Source organism: Brachyhypopomus gauderio, unplaced genomic scaffold, assembly GCF_052324685.1.
Source record: "Brachyhypopomus gauderio isolate BG-103 unplaced genomic scaffold, BGAUD_0.2 sc37, whole genome shotgun sequence".
Classification (NCBI taxonomy): domain Eukaryota; kingdom Metazoa; phylum Chordata; class Actinopteri; order Gymnotiformes; family Hypopomidae; genus Brachyhypopomus; species Brachyhypopomus gauderio.
This window is the reverse complement of record NW_027506867.1, coordinates 225745-247214: the sequence shown is the minus strand read 5'-3', so window position 1 is coordinate 247214 and position 21470 is coordinate 225745. Positions and strand designations below refer to the sequence as shown.

The 21470-nt window shown below is 41.8% G+C and overlaps 1 protein-coding gene across 12 annotated transcripts; it reads left to right on the top strand.

The window, feature by feature from the left end:
* The first annotated feature begins 1555 nt into the window (after positions 1–1555).
* On the top strand, positions 1556–15203 carry LOC143485687 (uncharacterized). 12 transcript variants are annotated; one of them, XM_076985207.1, is made up of 18 exons: positions 1742–2174; positions 2356–2522; positions 2641–2823; positions 3013–3177; positions 3419–3550; positions 3672–3798; positions 3949–4085; positions 4256–4349; positions 4454–4533; positions 4843–4973; positions 5420–5506; positions 12187–12314; positions 12676–12727; positions 12831–12901; positions 13230–13299; positions 13376–13514; positions 13607–13710; positions 14426–15203. In XM_076985207.1, exons 1-13 carry the CDS (start codon positions 2148–2150, stop codon positions 12724–12726), a joined length of 1509 nt encoding a protein of 502 aa, XP_076841322.1. In that variant the 5' UTR covers positions 1742–2147; the 3' UTR covers position 12727; positions 12831–12901; positions 13230–13299; positions 13376–13514; positions 13607–13710; positions 14426–15203. The 12 variants fall into 12 exon arrangements, with proteins under 12 accessions (XP_076841328.1, XP_076841322.1, XP_076841321.1 ...); XM_076985206.1 differs by having other exon boundaries at positions 13008–13299; XM_076985209.1 differs by having other exon boundaries at positions 12831–13299; positions 14426–14468; positions 14562–15203.
* The last annotated feature ends 6267 nt before the right edge of the window (positions 15204–21470 follow it).

The following is a 21470-nucleotide window of genomic DNA, read 5'->3' as shown; positions in this document are numbered from 1 at the left end:
TTCTGTGTGAATGTTGTAACCTCTCTGTTGATTTCTGTTGTTTGAAAGCTGTGGACTGCAGAGCTCCAGAGTGGAGGACTTCAACCACCTCTCTGTTAACCTGAGCTCTACCTTGACTGACAGCCTACACAATTACTTCAAGGTCTGTCACCACACACACCCCTACTGGACAACACTTTTTTGCCAGTTTGTTAAGTTAGGGAGCCATCCTAACCATTGTCACTCTCAATCAAAACTTTTTTTCAGTCAACGGTTTTGGAGTTCAAATGTGAATGTCAAGGTCAAGGTACCAAGGCATGTGAAGTGGTGGAGTTCTTCACACTCCCACGGTGAGTCTCGCATTATGTGAATTACCACAAACAATGAGTTTTAAAGCAGTCATCTCACACTCTTCCAGTTCTTACATAATTTTTCCTTTTGGAACAGAGTTCTGATCCACTCCCATCAGACCCTCCCATCAGACACTTCCATCAGACACTTCCTTACGTAACAGAAGTGGCTTTATCCAAGTTAGATGTCGTGCTGTTGACACCTGATTAAAAAATCTTCATCGTATAGAAATCTGGCAAATCTGTTTTGTGTGTGTGTGTGTGTGTGTGTGTGTGTGTGTGTGTGTGTGTGTGTGTGTGTGTGTGTGTGTGTGTGTGTTTTGTTTTTGCTTGTTTTTTGTTAATGACAATTGGATGGATTTTATTCCTCTCTCTACAGCTACAATTTGAATCTGAATTTTGTATATTTATTTAATGAAAATGCAGTTTTACTTTTTCTGTCAAGTTGTAATTTGATCAAATTAAATTTGTACTCCATGACTTGAATTTCTATGCATGTTTTGGAAACATATATCCTTTATAATGTTGTCAAACTACATTCAGTGTAAATGCAGGAAAGGCAATCTATAGATTCAGTCAGGCAATCAGCTGTGAAGAAACAATTTATAAGCAATCAGGAAATATTTTAGGACAACCTGAAATATTGTTGGACAGTTATAAATTAGAGGGGACTTTAAAATGCAAAAAGAGTAGCTGATACTGTACATGTGAAGTATAATTGAACCGCACTTTTCATAAAAGCTCAAAGCCCTGCAAGGTGCCAAAGCTGTGTGTGTAATTGTGCAGATTTCTTTCACTAATCAGTATCTTACATTCTAGTATGTGGATTTTTCTAGTATAATAATGTATAAGATGAATCACTAAACCTTAGCACTAAAGGGTGAAGGGATTTCATGATCCATGAACCATGACCATGAACTTGGTCGTCCCCTGCGGAGTATATTGCAGAGTCACTGAAAGGTTGCAAAGGAAAGATTGGGCAAACAAAAACAAAAAAACACACAAAACCCTCACAACATCGGGCATCATCATGACAGTCAAGAGATGATTTAGCCCCAAAACCTCATCTAGATGAGATTCTTAACCCAACTGTGGGCCGCGAACGCCACCTTGAGGGCCTCAAAAGAACAACAGTTTTAAACTTTGGGCCGCAGAGGGCCGCCGGACCGCATTGATTTTGAATAAAATGCAGTACACTTTCTCACCACTAGTAGCGGTAGTGCGTCACTTAGATATTTAAACAACGTATTTAATATAAGTTAAACTTATATAGCGCCTTTCTAGTACCCAAGGACACTTTACAAAAATCCTATGGGGAAAAAAAACAAATAACAATTAAATAAATAAATATAATTAATTAAACCATACTATGACTATGTGGAAGGGAGAAAATACTGAGAGAAAAGGTGAGTTTTAAGCTGAGTTTTGAAGGAGGAAAAGGATGAACAGAGGCGGAGATGTTGCGGGAGGCCATTCCACAGTTTTGGGGCCATTACACAGAATGAGCGCCCACCAGCAGTAACAAGCTTGTATTTTGGAATCACCAGAAGACCTGTGTCTGAGGACCTAAGTGTTTGGTTTTGGATTTAGGGTATAGAAGTTGTGCTAAATAGTCTGGAGCTTACAGCTTCACACTTAACGACAACAGAACGCAGCACTATTTACGTCATATAGCTACTGACGTTAACAACGAGGCCGTGACAGCGCTGCACAATAGAACCAGGTCAATATATCGCGAACATCACATTTAAAGTACCTGCAAACCCGACGCGACGACGTTTACATTAATTCTGTTAGGAAGGAGCGTATATCGGACAAATGGGTTGCATTTACTCGTGTATGAAGGTAGCTATCTAACGTTTTTATACGTTGTGGTCTAAAAAGGAGTAACCGGCATTTTTATACCGGTTATTCTCCGATTCTCCGATATTTTCTCCGATATTTTTTCGATTTAAGATGTGATGCTTTTTAGGGTGTACTGAGGTTTCCCATACCCATGATTTGACAAACCAATGCTTTCCTACAGAAAAAGAACAAAGAGGGTATGAATAGTGAAGTTAAAAAGAAGAAAAAGCAAAGATGGTGGAGACATATAGAGTCATCCTCCCTGACACAAGTAACTGACACTCAGTCCTTGAATGTCAGCTCCTCCTCCATCTCTTGCTCCTCTTCCTCTGAGGGACACTTAACCAGGTATGAAAACCGTCCCAGCCTTATGAATTGTGTAGTCACATGCACATGTGTAGTCACATGCACATTTGGTTATTATTTATTCTGTCTATGATTTTTCCCTGGAATTATTTGCCCCCAGGTCCAACAACAAACTCCCTACTGAACCCAAGAACACGGAAGGGATTGTTCCTGGTCAGAGCTCAGAATCTTTTATGATTTTGTCCCTTTGCATAGTATGTTTTAGTCAAAGACACTTACTCCAAGGTTTTGTTCTCTCCATAGGGGCTGCTGATAAAGATGTGTGCTCCGTGCCCATGGATAGGTGGGTACATTATTAAAGTCATCTTCATGGCACAGTAAAGTATGGACAATCTATAATGGTTATATATTGACATTGTGGCATAAATCAAGAGAAACTGAAAAATATTAAAAACAACATTTGTATGTATGTGAACATTTTGTGCACTACACAAACTCCATATTCATCTGTCACTTCTACTCTCTCTTTCAGATTTCCGGCTGTTGTGGTAGAGGGAGACTTTCGTGTGCAGAATTTGCAGCACCTGTTACCGCACATCGTCAGTAGTGAAAGGGTGACTGAGAGTGGCCAGGGTGAGGGCCAAGGACACGCCCCCACTGTTTCTGCTGGCAGAGACACAGAGATCCGACAGCTCGGGTAAAGACAGAACACGTTGTGTTTTAGCACACAACCATTACGTGATTTTGCAGTGTACACAGATGTAATGTACACAGTCTTTATCTCTGAACCAAAATAAAGGCACGTAGCAATTAAAGGAGCAATAAGTATTTTTGCAGTTCTTCTTCAAATTCTGAAATTACGTGACATTGACACCTAGTGGCCTGGAAGTTTTACTGATTATGTATTAAATCTATTCTAAACATTAATGTCCTGTTAGGTTTCCCAACATTGGGAATACATGTTATATGAACGCCACTCTGCAGTGTCTTCTGAGTCTCTCCTGCTTCTGGAGCCCCATCAGAGCTCAGTGCTCCAGCTGGACGGATCCATCCAGCTGCCAGATGCTCAGGTAGCCAATCAGGAACAGAGGATTCACATGTCTAAATGAACTGTTCAATTATGAGTGCTTAGAGAGGTGTTGTGATGCTGAGAGTTATAAACCACATTGGTCTCCCTGTTACTGTGCGTAGATGTTTTGCAGATCTACAGCAAGGCAGGCTCACTAGTCGTAGCTCTTCAAAGAAGAAGAAGCTCCTGAGAGCCCTGAATGCCTGTATTTCAGTCAGATGCCCTGCGTTTGGAGAGGACTACGAACAGGTTCGGCTAAACAACCCTCTGAGCCATTCAGAACACATCAGAACCACATGCAGTAGTCTGCAGGAACTGCACACAACCTTCTTTGTTTTCTCAACTCTGTTGCTGCTGAAGTCCAGGAGTAATGCCGTTCCGATGTACTGTCTTCCACAGGATGCTCATGAGTTCCTGATGATGTGTTTGCTTCAGCTGAAGGAGGAGGGAGAGACACTCAGGGTTTCCTCCTTCTCTTACATCTGCCCTGTGGCAAATTTTGAGTTTCACCTCAAATCTGTGCGCACCTGCAGCAGGTAATTCTGTGCTATATCACCACATCTCCTTCTTGTAAATCAACTGTTCTTAACATGTGTTTCTTCAGAGTGTGCATTGTCACAAAGTATGCACACACTTGGTATGGGATAATGTGGGTTATTTCTGTGTGAATGTTGTAACCTCTCAGTTGATTTCTGTTGTTTGAAAGCTGTGGACTGCAGAGCTCCAGAGTGGAGGACTTCAACCACCTCTCTGTTAACCTGAGCTCTACCTTGACTGACAGCCTACACAATTACTTCAAGGTCTGTCACCTCACACACCCCTACTAGACAACACTTTTTTGCCAGTTTGTTAAGTTAGGGAGCCATCCTAACCATTGTCACTCTCAATGAAAACTTTTTTTCAGTCAACGGTTTTGGAGTTCAAATGTGAATGTGGTCAAGGCACCGAGGCATGTGAAGTGGTGGAGTTCTTCACACTCCCACGGTGAGTCTCGTGTAACGTGTTCAACAATGGCAGTGGGGTTTCGTGCTGTATATTCTTTGGACCAGATCTAGGCTCGTGAAAGAGCTGGTAAGTCTTGGAGGATAAATTCAGTGACTCAGACCATGTAAATAAAGATTTAATTTGGGGATCTTACAAACCTGGAGATTATCAGCACATCAGGTGAATGGGTAGACAGAATAAAAAATAAATAAAAACATACATGTGTGTGTGTGTGTGTGTGTGCGTGCGTGTCTCAGTCCAGTTCCGTAGTATTCTCTTCTGCATGCAATTGCTTTATCTCTTTTTCAGGACTTGGCTCGCCACTCCTTACCGGAGAAATCAGAACTCAAGAAGGGCACCAAAGCTCGTTAAACACATGCAATGTCAAGATGGGGTTCCAGGAACTCGTCGATATGTCTCTCGTAACTTCAAATTATGTGGTAGGAGGGGCTTAAACCTGATTGGCTAGTAGCCTACTTCCTTAGTTCAAAGGAGTAAAATAAATATGCTTATATAATTTTATGTTTATTTAATTACTGCGAATAATTAATTATTTTATATTATTTTATTAAAATATAAAATACTGTATAATTATTTTATAATCAACTGAGCAATATTTATACCTGGGTTACACCCTCCCCCTCAAAATATATGCAAGTCCCATTGCATACAGGTAATTACACAACTTTAGAGTGATGCAACGATAGGTTAGGAAGAGTTTCTACAGTTTCAAAACTACTCATAGAATCAATAATGGCTGTGTTAAGACTTTGGAATAGGGAATGGACAACTGAAATAAGTGGGTTCCCTAATTGGGGATAATGGAACTTTTTAGGCTGTACAGGAATTCTATGGGAACGCCTCACAGAGGTTTCTGTGTCAACAGGTCCTGCAGGTTCGTTACTGGTGCTTGCTGTCATTTCGCTAAAATCAGGATCTTCAGACGCTCTGGGGACATCAATCATCGGACAAGGTAAGTAATTTTCTTTTGCTTCCACAGGACTTTCAGCAGATTCATCACTTGAGCTTGCTGTTACTTCGGCAGAAACTTCACATACCTTGGGAACATCGGTTGTCAGGTGAGGTAAGTCAGGTAGGTAATTTTTTTCCTTCTCAATAGGTTTTACAGCAGGTACGTCATAATCAGTTGTGGTTTCTCTAGACAATCCAAGGGGTTCATCACCAGGATCAAGAATGTAGTCAACAGGTAAGTTACTGATGGCACATTTTGCAGGCATGCTTGCATTTGATGTAGCTTGTGCTACTTCAGGTATTCTGGGAACATCCACAGCAGAAACCGCAGGTACCTTTTGATTGCTTTCTTCACTGTGCTTAGTATCACCTTTCATTTCCGCTCCCTCATTCTGAGTAGGAATGGGTTTCTTGGGATCATAGACACACAATTTGGTAAGTCTAGACTCTCCTGCCGGGAATGGTGCAGGGAGGAGGTTCAACTCATTATCCTCTGGTTCTGATTCTAGGCTATCATTCATCTCACTAACCGTTTGTCTTGATCTGGTTCTGGGTCTGCAAGTCTTAGTAGATGGCATGGTGTCTTTATTTGGTGTTGACAGAAATCCACAGGGCAACAGCAGGTCTCTGTGTAAGGTACGTTGGGGACCATCTTTATTTTCAGGTTGGACTGTGAATACAGGTAAATTTCCTGCACGACTGACAACTACATACACATCAGCCTCCCATTTGTCAGCAAGCTTGTGTTTTCCTCTAATGCGCACATTCCTAACCAGAACCTTGTCTCCAGCTTCCAATTTTGATTCAGTCACCAGTTTATCAAATCTGCTTTTATTTCTTCCAGCAGACTTCAAAGCATTTTGGGTGGCTATTCTGTAGCTCTCCTCAAGGTGAGATTTCAGAGCTTTGACGTACTGCGAATGTGATATATTTGGGGTTTCCTTGACTGGTAGGCCAAAAGCTATGTCTACTGGCAGTCTTGGTTGTCTGCCAAACATTAGTTCATATGGCGCAAAACCAGTGACCTCATTCTTCGTGCAATTATATGCATGAACCAAAGGTTTTACGAAGTCACGCCAATGAGATTTCTCTTGGGTTGTCAGAGTACCGAGCATATTAAGCAAGGTCCGGTTGAACCTTTCAACAGGATTGCTCCGGGGATGGTAAGAGCTGGTTCTTGTCTTTTGGATTCCTGCGAGATTGCAGAGTTCCTTTATGGTTTTGGACTCAAAGTCCGGGCCTTGGTCACTGTGCAAGCGCTCTGGGAAGCCGTAGTGCACAATAAAGTTTTCCCACAAACATTTAGCTACCGTGCGTGCTTTCTGATTAGGGGTTGGGACTGCAATAGCATATTTTGTGAAGTGATCTGTTATTACCAAAACATCCTTCGTACCACTTTGATCTGGCTCAATGCTCAAAAAGTCCATACAAACCAGTTCTAAAGGTCTGGAAACTGTGATATTGACTAAGGGTGCTGCCTTTTCAGGTAAAGCTTTCCGTCTCACACATCTATTGCAAGTTTTGACCTTATGCTCAACATCCAAGGCCATTCTGGGCCAGAAGAATCTGGAACGCACAAGATCTAATGTGCGTTCTATGCCCATGTGGCCCATATTATCATGTAGGTACTCTAGCACTAGGGGGCGCAGTTTATCTGGCAATACCAACTGATGCTGTGTTTGCTCTCCTTCTTGTCGCCGTCTGTACAGGATTCCATTATGTACTTCAAGACGGTTCCATTCTCTTAGTAATAATGGCAATTCAGGTAGTTCGGCTCGCACAGTTGGACATGGCCTTTCCCCCGTCTCTAACTGAAATATCACCTCACGAAGACATGAATCAGATCTTTGCTCTTCCCTCAAAGTAGTCATCGGAAAACTGAAAACAGACTCGGGTCCCTTTTCAAAAAGGTCTGGAATGGCATTTGCCTGAATGCACAGTGACTCCACAGCAGTGATGGGAGATCTGCAGTCACCATAATCACTCACAATGAAATGCTTCTCACACATGGCCATGATCACTTCCTGATTTATTTCGGATAGATCATAATCAGGTATGTGATGCTGGACAAACTGCTTCAGCCGTTCCTGTTCCTTTTGGGATAGAGAATCATTAATTAGTTCACCGTGAGGGCGTCTTGATAGGCCATCTGCATCTTGGTTTTTGTTCCCAGCACGATATTGAAGGTTGAATGTGAAGGTGGAAAGGGCTGATAGCCACCTGTAACCAGTAGCATCAAGTTTAGCAGAGGTTAATATGTACGTAAGGGGATTACTGTCAGTCACCACCGTAAATGAATTTCCATAAAGGTAATCTGAGAATTTTTCTGTTACTGCCCATTTGAGGGCGAGGAATTCGAGTTTGTGTGCTGGATACCTGGATTCGCTGCGCGAGAGCCCTCGGCTTGCAAAAGCAATTACTCTCATCTGGCCTTCTTGCTCCTGATATAAAGCAGCCCCAAGGCCGGTCGTGCTAGCATCTGTATGAAGAATGTAGGGCATTTTTGGGTCAGCAAACCCTAGAACCGGAGCAGAAGTGAGTTTCTCTATAATGGTTGTGAAGGCTTCTTCACAGTCAGGTGTCCATCTCTCAGTAAATGGCTCTTTTGGATCAAGGTATTTCCCACTTGTGTTGTGTGGCTTAGATCCTTTGCGTAATGGAGGGTAGCCGACAGTGAGATTCGTCAAAGGCTTAATGATCTTTGAATAATCTTTGATGAACCTTCTGTAATATCCAGAGAAACCAAGGAATGATCTGAGTTCTTTGAGGTTTCGAGGCTTTGGCCAGGTTTTAAGGGCTTCCAGCTTCTCAGGATCAGTTTCAACTCCATTCTGGGAGATCACATGTCCCAAGTAATGAACAGAGGACTGGAAAAACCTACATTTCTCTGGTGAGAGCTTCAATCCGTACTCTTTAAGCCGGTATAAGACTTTCAGGAGCCGTTGTTCGTGTTCCTCAAGCGTTTTTGAAAACACTATAATATCATCCAGGAAAACTAACACTTCTTTCAAATTTAGCTCTCCCATACACTTCTCCATCAACCTCTGGAATGTGCTTGGCGCATTAGTGATGCCTTGTGGCATTCTATTAAATTCCCAGAAGCCTAGCGGGCAGACAAATGCGGTCTTTTGCTTGTCACACTCCTCAACTTCAATCTGGTAATACCCAGATTTTAAATCGAGCACTGAGAACCACTTTGATCCATTCAGGGCTGAGAAGGACTCTTCCAGATTTGGTAAGGCATATGAGTCTTTGACAGTCTGTAAATTGAGCTTGCGATAGTCTATGCATAACCTCACAGTACCGTCTTTTTTTCGCACTACAACAATGGGAGAGGAAAAAGGAGACTCTGACTCTCTGATCACACCTGAATGTTGTAGGTCTTGAAGATGCTTTCTGACCGCCTCTATGTCTTGGGGGTGAATAGGTCTTGCACGCTGCTTGAAAGTAGTCTGATCATTAAGAGTAATGTGATGTTTCACATTGGATGTATGGCCGAAATCTAAGTCATGTCTGGCAAATACCTCAAGCACAGAGTTAAGCTTTTCAGAGATCCGTTCCTTCCATTCTGTAGACAGTGGTGAATTTCCAAAGTCAAAACCAATGCTGGTTTTAAGAGCTGAATCCACTGGAGTTGACCCGGAATCACCAACATTGTGCTCTTGGGTAACAATGTGCTGTACAGCATTTAACTCTGCAATGACTCTATTTGGAGGAATGATAACATCATGGTCCAATTCATTATGCAGAGTTACCTTGACTTTGTGTGTGTTTACAGATGGAAGGTGGATTAAAGAACTTGCAATGAAAATTCCACCTGGCAGTGATGTTGCTGATGGTGGTTCTAATACAGCGGACTTTTCCATGCTGAATTTGTTAATTCTCGCCTCTGCATTAACAGTGACTCTTTGCCTTGCAGGGATGAGTGTTGGTTCCCTCCCGCACAGTTTCACCAGGCCTAGGGGACCTTTTGTGCTTTGCCCATGTCTCAACTGAAGTGTTTTCAGCACAGCGCGATACCCATAGTAAGGTGAGTAGTGCTTAGGAAGTTGAGCTCCAAAGGATTCTTTGTACAGAGTATCTAATGTGTTTGTTCCTATGAGAACTTGTGATGAGCCCTCTGTGCAAAGATCTGGGACAATTAAGGCTAGTGTGGAGACTTCAAATTCAGAACCAGTGATTTCTTTTGGGAAGGTGACTGCTACTTCAACATAACCTTCATAGGGTACTAGTTGGCCATTTGCTCCCCTGACTTCAAGCAAATCAGTTAAAGGTTTAATGGGCTGTTCAGTCAGGTTAGCTTTATAGAAGGACCAAGGAATAGTTGTTACCTGGGAACCAGTGTCTAAAAGGCATTGATGTTCTTGTCCAGAAATTCTTACTTGTGCGGTACACTTGGCACCAATTAACCCTTTTGGTAGTGCGTTGGCACCACAAGTAGAATGATAATGATTTGTTGCATTGTGCTTTTGATGGTTAGTGGGACATCTTGATTCTCGTGTTCCTGTTTGTCCCTCAACAGGAACAGTTACTCGTTTAAAGTTGCAGACTGTACTTCCCATCGGTGTTGCTTTTCCCTCAGTTCTTTCTTCTTTTGCTCAACTAACTTGGCATTAGGGGCGTTGCTGCACACATTAGCAATGTGTCCATCCTGTCCACACCTAAAACAGTACCAGGCTCTGGGTTTACTCTTCTGGACACCGTCCACAGTCTCAAAATGCTCTCTACTGGCAGAAACAGGCAAAACCTTTGTAGAACTGCAGGTGCTTTGGGTTTCAGCTATGCTTTTGGGTGTTTTAACTTTTGCCCTCACCTCCTTTTTCTGCTGCATAGACACTACCTGCGCTTTTAGCTCTGCGATTTGTCTTCTCAGCTGCTCTGTTTCAGAAGGGACTTCCTTTGTGGACATGGAATAATCATACACTTGGCTCACATCTTGACCTGGGTATGCTATTTGAGCATTGACATGAGTTCTTTGCTTTGATAATCCGAGATGTTGTTTCATTCGTGTGGTTTTGACAGCATGCTTGTCTTCCTCAGTCCTAAGGGACAACAAAAGCTCTGAAAAGGTGGGTGGACTGTCTTTTCTTTGCTTTAATCGTAGCTCAGAAATCAAAACATCGTCCCAACATCCTCTACAAAATTGCTTAAGAAGGTGTTTGTTGGATTCTGACATGGGAATGCCACCTCTTCTTACAGCCATACTCAATGCCCTCTGCAGCCTATGTAAGTAACTGGATGGTCGCTCGCCTGCATTCTGAAAAGTGTTCATAAACTTCGCGAACAACTCATCTCCATCTTCCACAGTACCGAATGCAGAATCTAGAAGCTCAAGGTATGCACTTGGCGTGGCATGCGGGCCTAAATGTCTGATGATATCTGTGGCGGGTGGTGCAAGGCTCTCTATAATCTTTCTGGTTTGGTGCATCTCAGGAAGAGTAGGGTCTTCTAACATGAGTTCTACATTGTTGCGCCATGTTTCATAATCTGCTTCATTACTAGAGCATGGAATCCTTCCCGAAAATGTTCTGAGTCGGAGTGCATTATAATGCTGTGATGCAGCTCCTTCGCTCTTCACTATGTGTTCCACGATGACCCTTTGCACTTCAGTGGGGTTTAAGTCGCTAGTGCTTACCCTGTGTGATGACTTGGCAGCAAGTTTGGGTGTTGAGAGGGGTTGACTGTTACTGCTGACATGAGGTAACTGGGTTGTGCTCAGCTTACTTGGCTCAGGAGTATGGTGTGCGGGGAAGACTTCCTTCTCTTGATCAGTTTCAGAACAATCATCATCACCACTCTTTACAATTTCTTCATCAGCAAGACTGAGTGATCTGGACATGTGACACAGCTCCTCCTGTAACACAGCACTAAAAGGCTTTCCGCTACGTTTAGCAACGTCTTTTAGTATGTTCAGGTATTTTAATGTTGCACCTGCACTGTCTTCACTTGGATATACACTAGACAGGGTATTTACATGATAAATCACAGTAGGATTGACTTTGTTCTGGTGCGTGAAAGGCAGAATAGATTGCAATGACTCTACTGCTGTACTATAATTGTACTCAACTATAGCATGGTTGTGCAGTTCGGAATCTGGGTTTGTGATAGGGATTACCCTGCTAATTGACCCATAGGTCTTTAAAACATCCATTAGCTCTTCATCTGACTCAGATCCTGTGATCCCCTTTACTAACAGAGAATTATGCACTTCTATGTTCTCTGACTGGATAATCTCCATGGTTCCTTTCCAATGCAAAAAATGCAAAAACAGGGCTGAACAATGTGTTTAAACTATACGTGTAAGTTGGTCTCAGAAAAATCAGCTCTGAGTTACTTCAATTATTATTAGTTTTAACCAGCTCCTGGCTGGCTCGCCACTTTATGTAACGTGTTCAACAATGGCAGTGGGGTTTCGTGCTGTATATTCTTTGGACCAGATCTAGGCTCGTGAAAGAGCTGGTAAGTCTTGGAGGATAAATTCAGTGACTCAGACCATGTAAATAAAGATTTAATTTGGGGATCTTACAAACCTGGAGATTATCAGCACATCAGGTGAATGGGTAGACAGAATAAAAAATAAATAAAAACATACATGTGTGTGTGTGTGTGTGTGTGCGTGCGTGTCTCAGTCCAGTTCCGTAGTATTCTCTTCTGCATGCAATTGCTTTATCTCTTTTTCAGGACTTGGCTCGCCACTCCTTACCGGAGAAATCAGAACTCAAGAAGGGCACCAAAGCTCGTTAAACACATGCAATGTCAAGATGGGGTTCCAGGAACTCGTCGATATGTCTCTCGTAACTTCAAATTATGTGGTAGGAGGGGCTTAAACCTGATTGGCTAGTAGCCTACTTCCTTAGTTCAAAGGAGTAAAATAAATATGCTTATATAATTTTATGTTTATTTAATTACTGCGAATAATTAATTATTTTATATTATTTTATTAAAATATAAAATACTGTATAATTATTTTATAATCAACTGAGCAATATTTATACCTGGGTTACACCCGCATTATGTGAATTACCACAAACAATGAGTTTTAAAGCAGTCATCTCACACTCTTCCAATTCTTACATCATTTTTCCTTTTGGAACAGAGTTCTGATCCTCCACATTAAGAGGTTTGACATGCTGGGCAAGAAACTAACAAACCTAATGGACATCCCCTCAGAGCTGGACCTCTCTGTCCTCCCTGGAGTGGCTTCACTCGGGCAACCGTTAAGGTCAGCTTGTACAACGGCCTGAGCATACGCTCTCTCACCTCTGTCCACCCTTTCACAATTAGCAATGAGACGCTAACTGAATGGCTTTGTGATGTGTCCACAGTGGACCAGCATACACCCAGGACAAAGGACATGAGGAGGATAATCTGGAGAAAAGCTCTGTGCCAGAACAAGGTAAACATCAGCCATTTTCCTACAGTGATCAATTAAATTTTGGATTTACAACCTGTCTACGTTTATACGTACCTGCCATAATGATGTAGTTCTCTCAACCCATTAGTAGTAAATGAGAGCAGAGAAGGACAGGGAGAGAAAGTACAGCACGTCAGCCCACTGGTGAGGAAATAGAGAGAGAGATGAAAAAGAAGATTGAAAGATGCTGAGAGAGACTGAGAAAGACAGGCTGAGAGAGATAGATAGATATGAGAGAGACCCATATCAACGATCTAAGATGCATTCTTACTTAATCATATGAAAAAACAGATGTACTTGTTGTTTGCAGGAAACTGTTCACACAGACATCTACAGACTCCACGCTGTGGTGTCTCATTTGGGTGGCAGCATGGACAGTGGTGAGCAGTCTGATAATATCCACAAACATGCAGTAGAAACTATAAAGTGACTAATGACATCTTGCTTCCCTGACAGGGCACTACATCAGCGACGTAGCTGAGGAGAAAGGAGAGTGCTGGTTAAAATTCAACGATTCAAAGGTTTCAAAAAAGACAGAGCCAGCCGTCCTTAAGAGCAGGGCAAAAACAGCCTACCTGCTTTTCTACATGCAAAGGTAGTAGCTCACCTTCTAACTCAGGTACATCTGCTGAAACACATAGAGAACTGGCTGAATTCCAGCTGCTCCTGTTTTGCTGTTGTCTCCAGTGGGGCTGGAGAGAAGAACGTGGTCCCGTGGATGGTGGACCAGGGAGAAGCAGCAGTATCCCCCTAAACCCAACTCCATGCCATGACTAAGTCAGGATACACATGTAAGCACCTACATCCTCACTTAACAAGACAGACTACACATCTGCTCAGTTCAGTTCAGGTCTATTTCTGTCTGTTCCTGTCGTCCAATCGTAGGAGATAATTCATTAAGAACGGCTTCTGCCTTTCAGATTTAGGAACATAGATACCTCTGTCCATGGGGACAGATACAAATTCCATAAGATTTTACATGTTGGCAGAAACCTAACCTTTACCCTGCCCTTACAATCAAAATTATAAGGCTAGACACAATTAGAAACTTCCTTCCTAAATTACCGCTCACACTGGTATGTCTGGTATATTACATCTTTTTATATTACTGGTAAGTTTCAAGTGAGTTATTATTTGTTCAACATTAACACTCCTCCCCCCTTGTGTGATAAGGCTACAGACTACCATTTAAAAATGATTAATGCTTAGATGGTATTTTCATTACAATTAATTAGTTAAACATGATTCAGACCAGCAGACTACAGGCAACTGCTAAATAACAAGCTGTAAAGGTGATCATCACTTCAATGCTATATCCGTTATATCTGTTAATGGGTTGCGTTTCTATGGGAATTGTGTAAATAGCCCCTTGCTTTTCTTCCAAATCTTAGTAGATAAAAGGCTTTCTAATAAAAAATGACTATTCATGAATGACGTCACTTTAGACAGCATGTAGCCTAGATGACCTGTCAACGCTTGATTTTCTCCACCATTCATGTGTTAAAGGCCAGAAAAGGCGTGACACAGGCGGACACTGCTCCCGACTCTGGCAAGTACGCAACAAAGCGGAAAGACTTCCGTTGTTTGAAGGGTGAACCGAGTGAACCAAGCGGTGTCTGTTTTGTCCGACTGATCTGAGAAGTTGGGACGTGCCGGAGTAAATACAGCTGAGCTGCTGGTGAAAGCGAGAACGTGAGAGACTCTGCTGCTGGTGCTGTCTGTGCACGAGAAGCGCGCTGATAAAAAGCTAAGTGCAACCCCCTACCTTTTTAGAAGAATTTTAACCTTCTGCCATCCACCAGTCGTAGTTTTAGGGCAGTACATTTTAATTTTTCATTTTTGTTTTAGTTTGTTGGAGTCCGTTGCTATAAATAGCTAAGTTGCTTTCTATTAGGCTGGGTACTGCTATAGGTTTATTTCATTATTTGATTTTTGGTTGTGTGTAAGGGATTTGGATTTGTTTGGTTTGATTTATTTTGGGGTTTATAATTTGGAGGGTTTGCTGTGGTGTTAAGTAGTTTTTTTTTCCAGTGCTAGCCTATTAGGGAACATTTTGTTTGGCTAAAATATTCTATATTCTTTGGGCTCCATTTTTGTGTTGCGTCTTTGTGGGTTTGTGTGTTTCTTTGTTACAATTTCAGTTATTTTGAGTGGTGACTGCGTTTTGTTTTTGTTCTGTCCTTTGTCTGCAGCATTGCTATCCAGAACACTAAGTGGACTGTTGCGTGTCCCTCCTTGAACTGGCTGCCGAGGTTCTGGACTGGGACTGGGTGCACTTGGAGTTGATGGATTTATTTTTTTTTTTTTTATATATAAAATTCTTTTGTTGAATAAATATATTGTGCAAATTCCCATCTTCTCTCTGCATTTGTCAACTTGCGACTCCCCAAGGTGTAGTGGTTGGGATTGGGCTAAGGGAAATATAAAATTTTGCCCTTTGTCGGGAAAGGCCGTGACATTAGTAGTAAATAGTTCTTGGTTCTTTTCTCTGGCTGTTTGCCTAATGTCGCTCCTCAGTCATTTTGGACTCCTCAGTTTTTACATTGTATTTGATAATTGCCAGTGTTTGCTTTGAAAGTGAGCGTGCTGGTTGTGTTCTCCAGAGATCTGCACAATGCATTTATCACACTGTTCACGCTGCTCACCATGACTCACTGGTGTGTCCTGCTGTCAGAAGTACAAAGGGTTCCAGAGCTGGACAGCATCACCTGCAGCATTTACATTGTTCTGTGGATTTGTATTCGCTCCTTCATATTCCTGAACATTGTAATTGGCATTTTTGGTAGGTTACACTACAAGTCATTAGTTGTGCTGAATGAAATATGCAGATGGTAAAGTAGTGCAAGGGCAGAAGAATTCATTCATTGTCATTTAATGAACAATATTAATAAGCCAAATCCATGTTGCATACCCACACATGAAAATACATTCGGTTCTGTAAGGAGCGAACTCTCAAGTGCAACAACGAATTGAAATGCAGGTGAGTAGTTCTTTCATGCTGTAGTTTTTTTACTTAATTTGCTCAGACAATCTTTATGCATGCAAATAGACAAATTAATAGCCAAGTTTTGTTTGTTTTTTGTTCTGATTTTAGCAGATTAAGCCAGTCTCTAGTTAGTGGGTAAGTAATGGTCCCATGTAGATGGGAAGCAAAACCTGTAACATTTGTGACTGTAATATGTGCTGGAAAAACCACAAAAGGATCTAAATGCAGCGTAGTGCTTCTTTATCCTCCAGACACAATCTACTGTAGCTAGCAGCACAAGACACACACAAAACACACAGTACAAAAAGAAGCGAACACAGGGCAGCAGGGTCAGGGCAGCATGGTCCATACAGTCCAGAGTCCATTACAAATCCAGGGGTCGGGCTGAGAATGAGGTGTAAGGAAGAAGCAAAGGTCACAACAACGGTAGGCAAAAACGAGCAAGGAACGCTCACTATGCAACGTCAGAGGCAAAACTTCACAATGTAAAGTGGTAAGTGAGTAGTGTAAGAAAGGTGGAGGAGGGTGGGGACACACAGGGACAGGTGGAGGTCATTAGTATTCAGGAGATTGAACATGCATGTTTCGAGAATTTGAGACCCTGGCGCTGTGACTTCAGAAGAGCGGGAGGCTTGTGTAGCTTCACTCCTTCCTTACAGTCACTTGTGTAGAATAAGTGAAGGGTGTGTGCAGATGTGTGTGGGCGTCTCCCTTGGGCTACAGGGCTGGCATACCATGACAAGCCCTAGTCCAAAATACAATGTACAACTTTTTGGTTACTATATAGGTATTTTTTGGTTACTGCATTTTGCTCTTTGTCCAGACTTCCTACTACACTTGAGGAGGATGAGGAGTCTATTTCCACCCAGGAGACTCCACTGTATATGAAGAAGATATTTTAGACTGGGAGACGTATGTGGAGGAGAACATCAATCAATCAATCAAATTTTATTTATATAGCGCTTTTTACAACAGTTGTTGTCACAAAGCAGCTTTACAAGTGCCGAGTCCTAGCCCCCAGTGAGCAAGCCAAAGGCGACAGTGGCAAGGAAAAACTCCCTAGTTTTTTGCATGAGGAAGAAACCTTGAGAGGATCCAAGACTCAGGGGGGGAACCCATCCTCCTCTGGCCGACACCGGTCACCATGACAACAACAACAATTTAGATAGAAAGAAGAGAAAGAAAAGGAAAAATATGTAATAATGTCCATCATGATGTATGCATCCGGTTAGGCAGGAGGTGGCTGGCCCAGGATGGATCGCTGGTCTCCTCATCTCATTATTCCTCAAGCAGGCGGGCAGCCATGTGGAGAAATGAAACAGGGAAAATTAGCTCTGTATGAGGACATATACAGGACAGGTGAAATTATAAACATTTCCGGAGTGTGGCAGCATCTCCGGCATTTAGTTAAATTATTACAGCCTAGCTAAAAAGGCAGAACCAGAAGGTAACATAGGCTTGGGGGCATTCTGAGACAATGGCATCCGTCCACTGCACTGTCAACAAACTTGAGTGACCACGAGCAGTGACAGGACGACAGCACCAGCGCCCCAGTCTACCATAAAACCCTTCGCCTGTGAACCCCTGGATCTGTACCTTTATCTAAGGGGGGATATTAATTATCAAACGCTAAACTTAATAAGTGGGTTTTCAACCTAGACTTAAAGATTGTGACTGTGTCAGAGTCCCGGACGCATTTAGGAAGATTATTCCAAAGCTGGGGGGCCTTACAAGAAAAGGCTCTTCCCCCTGCTGTTACCTTATTAATTTTTGGAACTAATAAAAGACCAACACCCTGTGATCTTAGTGGGCGTGGGGGTTCGTAATAGGAAATAAGTTCCTGAAGGTACTCAGGAGCAAGCCCGTGAAATGCTTTATAAGTTAATAAAAGAATTTTAAAGTCAATACGGAATTTAACTGGGAGGCAATGCAGGGCTGATAGGACTGGACTGATATGCTGAAATTTTCTAGTTCTGGTCAGAACCCTGGCTGTGGCATTTTGAACTATTTGAAGTTTATTTAGATTCCTATTTGAACATCCTGACAGTAGTGCATTGCAGTAGTCTAATCTAGAGCTAACAAAGGCATGCACCAATTTTTCCGCATCATCCTGTGATAATGCATTTCTTAATTTAGCAATGTTACGGAGATGTAGAAAAGCTATCCTAGTAGTATTATCTATGTATTTATCAAATGATCGGTCAGAGTCGAGTATGACGCCTAGGTTTTTGGCTACTGTGCCAGGTGTAATGGGGTAGCCTGCGAGATTAAGCATTAGATCTGGAATTTTCTGTTTTGAGGCCTTAGGGCCCAGAAGGAGAACTTCTGTTTTGTCCTCATTAAGTTGGAGGAAGTTTAGAGACATCCAGCATTTAATATCTCTTACACAGGCCTCAATTTTTCTTAAACTGAGTTTGTCATCAGGTTTGGCTGATATGTAAAGTTGAGTGTCATCTGCATAGCAGTGAAAAGTGACACCATGTTTGTTTATAACTGTGCCCAGTGGTAGCATATATAATGTAAATAATAGTGGTCCTAGAATGGAGCCTTGCGGGACCCCATATTTAACTTTTGTACGTTTGGATGGAATATTATTGAGCTCTACAAACTGATAGCGATTTGTTAAGTAAGAATGAAACCATGAAAGGGCTGTGCCAGAGACTCCAACCCAGCGTTCTAACCTTTCTAGCAAGATCCTATGATCAATTGTGTCGAAAGCTGCACTAAGATCAAGAAGCACTAACAGCGATACATAACCTTGATCTGAAGCAAGGAGGAGGTCATTTGTTACTTTAACTAATGCTGTTTCAGTACTGTGATGGGGCCTAAAACCAGATTGGAACTTTTCAAATATGTGATGCCTATGCAGATATAGGCATAATTGCTGGGCAACAGCTTTTTCTATGATCTTAAATATAAATGATGTGTTTGAAATGGGTCTATAATTAGATAGTACAGTAGGATCAAGATTTGGTTTCTTAATCAGAGGTTTAATAACTGCTAATTTACATGATTTGGGCATGTGACCTATTGTAATGGATGAGTTAACTATAGTTAGAAGAGGTTCAGTTACCGCTGGTAATACCTCTTTTAATAACTTTGATGGAACCGAGTCTAGTGTGCAGGTAGCACAATTTAAGGAAGAAATTATTTTCTCTAATTCTGATTGTGGGAGTGGATGAAAAACATCAAGTTTTTCTCCCAGTATGCGAACATGCAGGTGATGCAGCTCCAGATGGAGGATGAGAAGGTGCTGTGGCCCAAGGAGCTTCTCCTACGTTACTTTGTGCTGATGAACAGACTCCAGGACATCCTGGATACCAGGATACATCTGCAGAACCTACCAGGTAAACCTATTAGGTGGTTTACAGCACTGAAGGTGAAAGCTAGTGTTTGAGTGAGTGAATGACCTTTTTGTCTCTTGTCTTCCAGCTCAGCTGTTGCTTAACCTCCAAGATTCCAGTTACACTCCAGAGTCACTCCAGTCTCCAGTTAAAGCAGAATGAATAAAATATGCTTACATTATGTTGCATTGTGTTATCTTACTGGTCCAGTATGGTGACAAACTCCATTTACACTTAATTCACTGTATGTGGTTTATGGACTGTGTGGTGAGGGTGGCATTCAGACCACCATATGATCTGACTTACACAAATGATAATTCATGAGGATTCCTAGAAGCTGACTGCAGCCAGCATCCAAGTTATTTCAAAGGCTGTTAATTGTACTAAAGATGGTCTGTTTGCCTGTTGAGTGGGCATGTGATTCTGACTTCATGTGCATCTGTCGGAATAAGTTAATTTAACATGGATTACAGAAATTAGAACCTCAAAAAAGAGCTTATGATGGCTCTAGCACTTGTATGAATACAGAAACAGACCACTGGAGAATTATCTAAAGTTTAAAAGAAAAAAAGATTTATTAGCATTGTGCTCCACACACCTTGTACCTTCTGAAGACATTTCCATGGTACCAGATCTAGACTTTTTTTAGCTTGATGGTTAAATTATTACAATAATTCATTTTTATTGTTAGATAATTAAAATAGATTTAAAATATGTAGAATTAAGTGATCATTTAGCCCTGCATGGCATCCATACTCCACCTAGTGGTAAATAACGGGATGGCCCCCAGTGAAACGTTACTGTCCTTGAGCTAAGGAAAATTAACAAAACATTTACAGTAGTTTTATTATTAGTGGTGGGAGTAGCATTAGTATTATGTTGAATGTATACCCATGATATTTTAAATAAATATAGCAGTTTTGGTCATAATTAAAATGTAAAAATAATAGGTATAAACCATTCATGTAATTCATTATCATTGTCGTGGAAATTTCTGAAATATACGAGGACTCAGGCGTGGTTAAAAGAGAAATTTATTAATAGACAAAATAAGCATGAAAGTTCAGTCTAGAACAGAAGCTGAGAGGAGAGAGAACCGTCCCCCTCCTTTATACCGTTTAGTAGGCGGGGTTCTTATCACATGTTTACACTACATTTGGGCACACTGAGAAACAAGGCAGAATGCACAGTAGACAGTTTTTGCCTTACATGTGCATTCTCTCCTGACAGTAGTTTTCATGTTTTAGCATAAGCAGCAGCTTATAGAAACAGCTGATGGGTCCGCGGGTCAAGGCAGATAAGAGTGTTTTCTACCTCTGCACATTCCTTTAACATAGGTCATAATACACACATACACATGAGCACATGATTTCATACTGAATCACACTTCACAATTCTCTTGTAATCAGTATAACACAATTTCCATCACAATCATATACACTATATAATATAGTATATATAGTATATAAACTCACCGGCCACGTTATTAGGCACACCTTGCTAGTGTCAGGAATGGCAATCACGCCCGTGACCGCCAGAGGGCGCCATCGCTGGAATATTGACCAGAACACCTGACTCTAATTTACTATTCACCACACCCTACTTAAGGACTCTGTTCACAAGTCGCCAGTGCGAAGTATTGCCTCTCTGAGTGTCTTTACCAAGCTGTGATCCTGTGTATTTCTCTGATTGATGTTCTGGTTTCTGATCCTTGCTCTGTGTTTTTGATCCTCCTGCCTGTTTGGCCCTTTTGTTACCTTTGTCTGCTGCTCTTAGTCTTCTCTGGTTTTTGACTCTCCCGTTTTTGTCTTGCCCTTTTGTGCTGCTGCCTGTCTACCCTTTGGGGTCGTCCCCTTTTGGGACTTCAGTTCATTGTTTTTCTATATTAAAATTCAACATCTTTACACCTGCTAATGGATCCTTCTCTACCCTCGGGTTCACCACCATTACAGCTAGTACCAGGTTGGACCCCATTTTGCATTCAGAACTGCCTTAATCCTTTGTGGCATAGATTCAACAAGGTACTGGAAACATTCCTCAGAGAGTCTGGTCCATGTTGACATGATAGCATCATGTGATTGCTACGCAGTTGCTGCAGATTTGTCGGCTGCACATCAATGATGCGAATCTCCCGTTCCACCACATCCCAAAGGTGCTCTATTGGATTGAGATCTGACTATGTAGGCCACTGGAGTACAGGGAACTCATTGTTGTGTTCAAT

Excerpts from the sequence above, each read along its gene's own strand:
- LOC143485687 (XM_076985207.1), top strand. The coding sequence starts at position 2,148 with ATGGGTTGCATTTACTCGTGTATGAAG. Across the intron at positions 2,523-2,640 it reads TCTGAGGGACACTTAACCAG|GTCCAACAACAAACTCCCTA; the intron begins GTATGAAAACCG and ends ATTTGCCCCCAG. Across the intron at positions 4,534-4,842 it reads GAGTTCTTCACACTCCCACG|GACTTGGCTCGCCACTCCTT; the intron begins GTGAGTCTCGTG and ends TCTCTTTTTCAG.